At 32.2% G+C, this 10,398-nt stretch overlaps 4 protein-coding genes across 14 annotated transcripts in view; 2 read left to right on the forward strand and 2 right to left on the reverse strand.

Annotated features, from left to right (window-relative positions):
• Positions 1-176: 176 nt before the first annotated feature.
• Positions 177-656, reverse strand: LOC108573230 (ejaculatory bulb-specific protein 3-like). Its single transcript, XM_017935619.1, has 2 exons — positions 436-656; positions 177-334 (listed from the first exon to the last, which is right to left on the reverse strand). The coding sequence occupies exons 1-2, from the start codon at positions 641-643 to the stop codon at positions 177-179; spliced, it is 366 nt and encodes a 121-aa protein (XP_017791108.1). The 5' UTR covers positions 644-656.
• Positions 657-3,423: 2,767 nt separating this feature from the next.
• On the forward strand, positions 3,424-5,671 carry LOC108573267 (stomatin-like protein 2, mitochondrial). Its single transcript, XM_017935666.1, has 7 exons — positions 3,424-3,519; positions 3,595-3,711; positions 3,782-3,929; positions 3,991-4,239; positions 4,960-5,115; positions 5,178-5,422; positions 5,498-5,671. The coding sequence occupies exons 1-7, from the start codon at positions 3,445-3,447 to the stop codon at positions 5,669-5,671; spliced, it is 1,164 nt and encodes a 387-aa protein (XP_017791155.1). The 5' UTR covers positions 3,424-3,444.
• A 212-nt stretch (positions 5,672-5,883) lies between these two features.
• Positions 5,884-6,636, reverse strand: LOC108573231 (protein KRTCAP2 homolog). Its single transcript, XM_017935620.1, has 3 exons — positions 6,580-6,636; positions 6,142-6,360; positions 5,884-6,077 (listed from the first exon to the last, which is right to left on the reverse strand). The coding sequence occupies exons 1-3, from the start codon at positions 6,581-6,583 to the stop codon at positions 5,884-5,886; spliced, it is 417 nt and encodes a 138-aa protein (XP_017791109.1). The 5' UTR covers positions 6,584-6,636.
• A 983-nt stretch (positions 6,637-7,619) lies between these two features.
• The window catches only part of LOC108573367 (phosphatidylinositol-binding clathrin assembly protein LAP), a 19,690-nt gene continuing 16,911 nt past the window's right edge, over positions 7,620-10,398 (forward strand). For all 11 annotated transcript variants that reach the window (XM_017935789.1, XM_017935795.1, XM_017935790.1 and 8 more), the window contains exon 1: positions 7,620-8,069. In XM_017935789.1, the coding sequence (XP_017791278.1) occupies positions 7,940-8,069 (130 nt within the window). In that variant the 5' untranslated portion in view covers positions 7,620-7,939. The remainder of the gene's footprint in view (positions 8,070-10,398) is intronic.

Here is a 10,398-nt window from a genome sequence, read left to right on the forward strand (position 1 = left end):
ATATGAGATTATAATTTATATTAAGGTGTGGAAATTTAAGAAATATAAATGCTGTTTAATATTTAAACTATATTTCGAGACACTGCTGTTCGTTATTACACTAACTAATTTCACTACAATACTATCAATTCATTTAGATTAGTATTTCATTAAAAAAAGTTTAAAGTAAAAATTATTCACTCTGTACCCTTGGCATCCTTTAATACTTTTTCCAGATAAGCATTCCATTGATCGGGTTTATTCTTACTATACCATTCTACCAACTTTTCCAGATTCTGTTTTTGCATTTCAGTGCATTTTTTACATTTAGTTGTGAATGCTTCAAATAAATGACCTGGAAATTATATTGTATTAATATCAAGATACACATTTAAAATGTATAATAAAAATTGGTTTTTCATTACAAGGATAATTCTTACAAGTTACATCCTTTACCTTTGTAGAATATTGCATCGGGAGTCTTACAAGGTGCCAGATCCATAAAGCATTTGTAGTATTGTTCCCGTTGGCGATCATTTGCCATAATTTCATCCACATTGATATAATCGTACTTACTGGAATAGAGTTCCTCGGCGTCTGCCCACATAAACACAGATAGCGTTATCAATATAACGTAGTAACAACTCATGGTGTTAAATTTCATTAACTTCTATGTAATTCTTTTAAAACACTGATTAAAATCTAAACCACTTCATCCATTTATATAATCGAGCAAAGGAGTAGATTGCAATATCGATTACGTAAATGGATCATAATTACTATATAATTACTCAAGGAACACAAAATGTTACACTATAGGAATATATTACTCGTAACATGTGCGTTGTTGGTGGAAGCAATATAGTGAGATTGTAAATTAAAGCACTAAACAGGGACATTGATTAGCCGCACCCAAGACACCAAGGGGCATATGCAGTGTCGGATTTACGTATAAGCTAAAACATCTACAGCTTAGGGCCTCGCAATCTGCCGAGGCCTCAAATAAGAAAACAAAAAAAAATAAAAATTGATAAAAAAACATCTCGTAGAAAAATCACTCAAATGAAGTCAGACATATCACTATGATAATTTCTAAATAATTTTAAATATACAAAATATAACATTAAAATGATTTTGGCGCATTGTAAATGTGATTGAGATATTTTGTCTTCTTTTTTTTTCAAAAGCATTTATTTGAGAGTTTTTAAAATGTCGGCTAACTTCAAAGGGTATCTATCCAATAAGATTAATTTTTTATATACTACCAATTATGTTGTTATATTAATTTAATTTTTACCTTTTATTTTCCTATTTTAATTTCAAACTTTCTGTTCCATGAGTCGTTTAATTATGATAATAATATCGTCAAAATTCGGCCCTGGGCATATGTTTATTAGTATACTTAAGCAAGAAAAAATTTCCTGTTTTGTAATACAAATTAACTTCTGGGTATTGCATTATAATTTTAAATAAAATACGTATGGTAATAGTTCATTATGTTGTGAAATATTCCGAAGAACTCGTGTTTTTTTATCCTGAAACGTTTTTAAACGAACTATGACTAGATATTTCGTCTTCAAAATTTATAAGTACAGTAACGAACAAAAGTATTAGCACAGACCAGATTTTCATATAAAACTCTGTGCAAATCTGTAAAAAAATACGATTCTTTGTTTCATTCTTTTTTGCAAAATATAACTTTCGGGTCTAAAGTTCAACTACATCTCAAGTCGTGAATTTTAAGCAGGAATATAATAAACCAAGATAATAAAATCTGATAATAAAATACACATAAAGATCTGTTTTCAAGAGGACAAAAGTATTAGCACACTTACGATTTTGCAATATAAATTATTACAATATTGAAATTAATATTTTGTGTGTAATCCTTTTTTCTTTATTATTGCTTTCAAACGATTAGCCATTGAATGCACCAATTTTTTGTGATTTATGAACCTATTTCTTGCCATTACTCAAAAATAATGTAATATGACGTGTTTTAATTCTTCTCCCTAACTCAGACCAAAAATGTTTAACAGGGTTCAGTTTTGGGGATTATGGAGGAGGTCGATAACATGTGCGGCATATTAAAAATTATCTATTGGCGAACAATATAAGCGAATATTTGGAATCGTTATCGTGCTGAAAGTAATAATCTCTCAAATTCAATTTTGCCGCACTTTTTTTTAAACTTTGTTTTAAAATATTTGAATATCTGTATTTTTCACTGAAAACAAGCTCTCCTACATCACAAAAGCTCACACACCCCTATATGATTATCCCACCATCCATGTGTTTAACTATTTGAACAATGTTTTTCTCATCTAGTTCAGTATTAGGTCTTTACCAAACTAAAACTCGTCTATCATGTTGAAAAATATTAAATTTGCTTCCATCTGAAAATAGTACTTTGTCCCAGAATACAGTGTTTTGATGTACATAATTATTTGGGAACTTTAATCTATTTTTTCTATTAATTTTGTTGATACATGTTTTTCATCTCGTACCTCTGGACTAATACTAGGCATTTCTGAGGATTCTTCGAACTGTTAAGGGGTGTATTTCGGTAATAAATTCGTCTTTTAGTATTGTAACTATTTCGGATGATGTAGTTTTAGGATTTTTTTTTTTACTATGTTAACTATTTTTCTACTCTTTCGATCTGTGAGATACTGAGGTCGTCCACTTCACGTAGCATTGATTAGATTTTCTTTACCAAACAATCGTTTAATTATGCCTTTCACAGTAAAGCAACTTTTGTTAACAATTTTTCCTAAAGTTGAATAAGACTTTCCTTGTTCATGTAAATTTAATATAATCATTCTTTCAGAAAGTGTTGTTTTCTGCGTATTTTTTCCCATACTCGGGTTTTTCTTCTTTCTCTGTAAAATATATTTTCTAACTTCGACAATTGACAATCTGTTTGAATCAGGGGACTTTCCGCGATATAACATGCATACCAACATTGTAAACATTTAGTTACAATATAACATGTGTATTATATTAACTTCATGTGTATTTTATTATATTCCTGCTTAAAATTCCTGACTTATAATATATTTAAACTTTAAACTGAAAAGTTATACGTTACAAAAAATTAAACAAAGAATCGTATTTTTTACAGATTTACACAAAGTTTTATATCTGTCCCAGTATTTTTGTTCATCACTGTTTATAAACAAGTCGAGATTTAACAAACAAACTTTTAAACTAACGAGGTTCTAACTATAAAATTCATGTTCATCAATACTTCAATAAATATGGAAAATGAATTAAATTTTATGAATAAAAGCATTTTTTATTGATTATTTGAATGTTATATGGAAAGACATAATTGGTTTTACGCTCAGCGGTTTCTCTCACAGATATAACTGGTGAAAAAATTGAATGCTTTTATGTATAGTTTAAACGCGTGGAACTAACCTATCATACTAGTGGAAAACACGTCGTTGGTCTGTCAGTATAATGTGGTTAAGAACATATAAATGGGAAATGAATTGTCGATTTAAACAACTCGCTCGTAACTTTGGGATTTTCAGGGTAATTTACAAATTTTTAAACAATTTTTGAAGTTGTACGTTTTGTAATTATATATAATCAAACGTTTCTTTAAAGCATCAATCAATTCTTGGCTTTGAACATGCTGTTCCTAAAATACCAGTAGCACAATTTATCAGATATAAATCTGATACACCTATGAACACTATTATATTATTTGTTCCACAGCAGGAGGTTGGTATACCATTGTAAAATTAAATTTATTTCAAAATATATTTACAATAATAAAATTGTATTTTATCAGGCATGGATTGTTGAAAGAATGGGAAAGTATCATAGAATTTTGAATCCAGGATTGAATATCCTTACACCAGTAATTGATAGAATTAAATATGTTCAGAGCCTCAAAGAATTAGCTATAGAAATACCACAACAAAGTGCTGTTACATCAGGTGCGTATTTATATATGGTCAAATCAAGAGTTCGGTACTAAATCTAAAATTTTTTTTACAGATAATGTAACATTAAATATAGATGGTGTACTATATTTGAGAGTAATTAATCCATTCTTAGCTTCATATGGCGTTGATGACCCTGAATTTGCAGTAGTTCAATTAGCTCAAACCACAATGAGATCTGAGTTAGGAAAAATATCTTTGGACAAAGTGTTTAGGGAGAGAGAGGGTCTTAATGTTTGTATTGTTGATAGTATAAATAAAGCAAGTGAAGCTTGGGGTATAACATGTCTTCGATATGAAATACGTAAGATTAAAATAAGGCTGAAGTATAGTATCTGGACTGCAAAATATTTGACTAAAATGAGACTTTTTAGGGATTTTTAAGGTTATTGAAACCGAAAATGAGAGTCGTTTTGACGGAAATAAGGCGTTCAGGAGATACAAGTCCCTATATATAATAGATCTTCACTGCTAGTAGACGCACTGTTCAGCAATTAGTATAACAATGCATGTATGAATGTGGTATGTAGTTGAAAGATAAATACATGTATGTATATATTCAATCCAAAAACGCTCAATGTAATTGTAATGTAAATACTCTTTTTAAAGAGGAGTATGGGAATTGTGTGGGGTAGAAAAATTCCCAGCCAGCGGACGCCGGTCGGTAATTGTCACCATATGAAACTAAAGCTAGCAAGAAGATCATGTACTGTGTGTATTGTTGTATTTTTAATGGTTTGATTAGCACATCTGAGTTGGGTTGTGGTTTTGGTATTGGACTTCGTCAAAGTACGTAACAATGCTCCCAAAATTCAACCCGATGGCTAAATGTCCATAATACTGAATTTTTAAAACCGTTCGTTTTTCTGCTTTAGCGACTTAAAATACCGCCGAAAAGACACATTAAGATAAAAAATTTTGCAGTCCAGATACTGTATTATATCCTAAAATAATATTGTATTCATTGAAGAAATTGGTTAAAATATGCTTCATAATTAGGTTACCATTTTCAATTTTGTAATAGGTGACATTAGATTACCACAAAGGGTACAAGAAGCAATGCAAATGCAAGTAGAAGCAGAACGAAAAAAACGAGCTGCAGTTTTGGAATCAGAAGGTGTCAGGGAAGCAGAAATAAATATTGCTGAAGGAAAACGTTTAGCGCAGATTCTAGCATCAGGTAATAGAATCTTTTAATGATTAGTCTATCCTTCTAACTTGAAAATTAATAAATACTTATAGAGGCTGCCAAACAGGAAGAAATAAATAAGGCAGCTGGTACAGCAAGTGCTTTGGTGGCTATTGCAGAAGCACGTGCAAAGAGTTTGAAACTTGTAGCAGGTGCTCTTAATTTAACAGATGCGAAGAATGCAGCTGCATATAGTATAGCAGAACAGTATGTTAAAGCATTTAATAAATTGGCCAAAGTCAATAATACTTTAATCTTGCCTAGTAATGTGTCTGACGTGTCTTCCCTGGTATCACAAGTATGTCATCAAAAATTATATATTTGTTGCTTAACACAGTATATACTATTACATACAATTATTTCATTGTTTTAGGCAATGACAATTTACAAACACGTTATGGCTAAACCCACTTTGGACAGTGATGATATAAAGGATAAGATGAATCGGATAGATGAATCAGATGAGACTTTTGAGTATTTCAGTGACAAAGAAGAAGCAGAAAAACACAGAGAAAGCAAAAGAAAACAAAATCCTAAACTATTGTAAAATACTTATAAGAAATATAAATACATCTTAATTTTTATTATCTACCTCCAGGTGTATTTAATGAATTTAATTTCATTTGGGAGAAAAAATGAATAAGTACAAACCCATAGTAACAAAACAATTTTATCCAATAGTTTATAAGTTAAAATAGATTTATGAATTATGATATAGACTTAGGTTTTTTTTCTTAATACAGTAGTATAGCAAAATAATTACATCATGTTCCAGTGACCATGTTTTCTTGTTTTTGTGTGTACTGATATTGTAGGCACTGGTGTAGCATATGTTTCCTGAGAAATTCGATTAATATAATACAATGCAATCATAGAAAACAAGAAACATGTTGTGGTTGCCACACGATGCACTAATCCCGATGCAATTAGGCTAACAATTAGTGAAAATATAACTGTAAAAAAAAAATTACATTATCTTAAATTATTTCATACAGAAATAAAGCATTATCAACACACCTTCAGGAAATAATTTCTGTTGGAAAGATTTGCCAAATATTGTTGCTTCTAAATTTCCTATTGCAGTTAACACACACATAAATAATATAGAGCCAATGTATCCTCCCAATATTGTATAAATTTGAGACGATGCTAGCCATGTTTTGTATATTTGCATTCCAGAAAATACAAGGACTGTTAGAATCAATGACAATACAAAAGATACTCCGCTACTGGCAGCTGAAAAATTAAAGCAAAAATATTAATTTATTGTCTAATTTAATCGGTCCATTACTATTTGCAGAAGAATTGATAGCAGCGTAGTGACATGGTTATAGTACAAACTAACCAGATAGTCTGGTATATTCTTTTTAATTAATTTTTTTATTAGTATATTACATAAAGAAGATTTTTAAAATTCGTTATAACTCAATAATGAATAATTTATTGGTTACATACGCATTTTTAAGAGAAAATTTGTTTCCCTCAATTCTCTCGAACTAATTCGTTGATATTTCAATTTCTACTATGGTTTCGTATTATCGCAACATGTATTCGTACCAACATTAATAGCATTGATATTCCTAGATTTATTTTATTTACTACCAATTAATTAACGTTCAAATTAAACAAAAAATTATGAATTTATATTAACATATATCCTACATTTATGGATTTTTACCAGTATTTATTATTCTTGCGGCATGTTCATTTCGAATTGTTAATTTCAAATATATCTAGTTACATTACATCTACGGATGCATGGAAATTTTTACTGCATTTAAATTTAATTTACTATAATTAGTTCATAAATGATTTGATTAAAAATGCAATGATTAAATATACAATAAGTAAAAAAATTTCTGTGCGATCATTGATATGACATATATTAGATGGATTATTTCGTCGGGAATCTGCGTGCGCACAAATTGAACCGTTGTTATCGATTTCAAACTTATCGCGGAGACACCCATTTCGATCGATATTTTAATAACAAAGATATTACATTTACTTTTATTACTCTATCTACAAAAATTTAAAAAACCGTCAACATTCCAAACAATTCTTTCCATTTTACACATTTCATATAAATAATAAGAACAAATCATTCTACTTTACAAATAAACAAAAAGCTGAAAAAGTATAGTGTTAGACATAGAAATATAAATTTTAATAGTATGAAAGATTTTTCAAAAGATCTTTCATTGTTGAATATAAAATTTCTAACTTTTCAAATTTCCAAAATGTTACATCACATAAACGCAGCTTAGGTACTTTATAACCAACATAAAGTGTATGTATATCTAAAGAATGTTGATGTAATTATTCACGTAATTAAATGGAAATATGAATTTTCACAATTTACACAATAAGAATTTTTCGAAAAATTATTCCAAGTAATAAATGGAGGTTCTTTTGACTAGCGTGGTATGACGTCAGAAACTGTAGACCGTGTGTCGCGGAGGAAGAGCAGGATTGGCTGTCAGGAGTGATCGGTCCGGCGAGGGAGCAGGAGGTCTGGGACGCCATATTGGCAGGTTGCGAGAGCCTTCCGTGGTCGGCCGTGAGCTGAGCCGTCGTTCACCCAGCTGAGGTGTGAACGCGCGCGCAAAAGAGCTCTCCTCGTGAACCAGCAAGCCGGGTGCCGGGAAATCATCGAATCGAGAAAATTGTCTAAACGTGTGATCGTGTGTATCTCTCGCCAAGTCGGTAGTGTGCCCTGTGACACGACTCAAGTACGGCCTCTGAAAGTGATAATAGAACCCTGTTCAGGGTTTCGTGAGATTCAAAGAGATTCCAGTGTGACAGCAGCAACAGTATGGCGGGACAGACGATCAACGACAGGCTACTGGCCGCTAGACACAGCATCGCCGGCCAGGGCTTGGCCAAGGCTGTATGCAAAGCCACCACCGAGGAGCTGATTGGTCCTAAGAAGAAACATCTCGAATGTAAGTACACCGATGCCCTTTTGAGATAACTTCTTCAATTGCCAATTTCTCCTTTAATGGGAAAAGCGAGAGGCTACATCGTTCGAATTATTCTTCTGAGGATATCAGCCCTTATATGAACGTGTATGTGTGGTTGTTGCAAGTCGTGTTTGTAATTTTTCTTGGGATCGAACGGTTTTACGAGGTGCATGAACTTAGGCAGCGGCTGGGTGTTGACGTTGCCGCATTAGTCACGTCCTGAAGCGTAGCTTTCCCGTTTAACGGGTTACTTTCCATTTCGAGGCAAGTTACGCGAACGAAAGTACGTGTTTCGTGACCTGCGAAAGTATACACCTACAAAGAATCGATCGTACTGTCGGGAAAAAGGCCGAAAGTATTTCGTGTGACTTTGTGTGTCGCTGTTTGACGGTCGTATACCGACTAGGTATTGGTATATATGCGTCATCAGAAACGACCTGTATCAATTTACGTTTTCAAAAGTTTCGAATGGTTGGTTTTTTCTGCACAGTACACACACACACACACACACGAGAGAGAGAGAGAGAGAGAGAGAGAGAGAGAGAGAGAAAGAGAGAGAGAGAGATGAGTTGAGTTGAGTTGAGTTGCTAGTATCGATTGTACGTCTCGCTGGCAAAGCACCTGCCACCGTTACGATTACGTTAACACGTATAACCGTTATCGATAACCATAGAAATTTGCATTGACGTAAATCGTAAAGACCATTAGATATATCGATTTGATTCACAGATCACAGATATGTGTATTATCAGATCGATTATTTCATAGATCATTCTATCGATATATTCAGGTGTTTATCGTTAGAAAATTGTTCGTGTTGAATTAATCCGAGATTTCTGGTCAACTAAACGACGAGTGAAAGTTTTCGAATTACAGGATTCCAACTGATAACAGGTTTCCTACGCTTCCTGCGATACAAGGTGGCTGTTACGATATTATCGGTTTATGAACGTCACGACGAAGTCGAAGCTTGTTAGTGACATAACGTTTCCTGGGTGTCGTTAGAAAAACTGTCTTACATTCGAATATTGACGAATTGTCCCGACATATACAATTTATACTCCGTACACTTCTTGCCATATTATAAACACATTGAAAGTTAAGAATGTTTGAATTCAAGAGTAAAACCGTTTTTCCCTGATTGGTCGTTAAAGTAACATAATTTTGAGTAACTATCGACTCAACGTTGTATGTTATGAATAAATTTGATTGAATAAATCTTTATTATGCAATGTATATTACACACAAAATAAATTTGATAGTATAAAAGAAAAGAAATGAAAAGGCATTAATGTTACAGTTTAAATGTCAAGAAATGATTGTGAGTATTTATCAGCAGTTATCGCGGGCAGTTTCGAACGTTAATTGAATATCAATCATTATCAATGGTGCAAGCGATCGATTATTGTCCATCCACGGGAAAACAAGTCGCTTTTTATATTTGAACGGTACGGAAACCGCACGAGTTCTTCGTGATTATCGATTCCAATGTCGCATCAAGGTTTATAGGTATACGCGTAGGTGCTGTGACCTGTATCTGTTCCAATTTAAAAGTCCACCCTCGAGGAGGTCGTTGCACCTTTCAGACGTGTCAAATTATTTCCAATTAACCCTCAGAAATACCACACTACTTGGAACTTATACTGTATTTATATTTTTTAAATCTCTTTTCTATTCCTTATCACTGAATATAGGAGTATAATGCGGTATACACATGTAATATATATTGTTTTATGAATCCACAACTATATAATATTTTAGAAGATTATTCATAATTTTATTAAATTTCATAATGGTTTTTTTTTAACGTGATGTAATTCGCCAAGGACGTTGAAAATTATCTTTTTTTCTTTAGTTTTTCTTGGAATTTCTCGTTAAGAAATTTTTATAGAATGGTAACGGTTGTTTATTTCTGTTACCTAACCTCCTTGGCTAAAAGTTAAAAAATTTTAAATAAGCATCGTTAAGAAAATTTGATTTCACTTATTTAAAATTTTCATTAACTGACGTACGCATGTACGTGCGCGTGCGTATCATCCACTAATATACCCACGTAGGAAGGCGCTTGCGCATACATCTTAAATTGAAGAATCAGTGTATATTTATAAACTACGAAAAACATTAATTCAATTAGTCTACATAAAATAAGGAATTTATGAATTTTTACAACTGTGCAGGATTATATTGTTATCATAAAGTCAATAGTTGTTCTACTGTTTCACGTTATATCACTCTTTCGCGGATTGAAACGTTAACATTCATATTTCGTTAATGGCAAAAGCGTGTTTCCGTTTTAGTAGGACGGAACTCG

The sequence above is a fragment of the Habropoda laboriosa genome, unplaced genomic scaffold, assembly GCF_001263275.1.
Source record: "Habropoda laboriosa isolate 0110345459 unplaced genomic scaffold, ASM126327v1 scaffold134, whole genome shotgun sequence".
Classification (NCBI taxonomy): Eukaryota; Metazoa; Arthropoda; class Insecta; order Hymenoptera; family Apidae; genus Habropoda; species Habropoda laboriosa.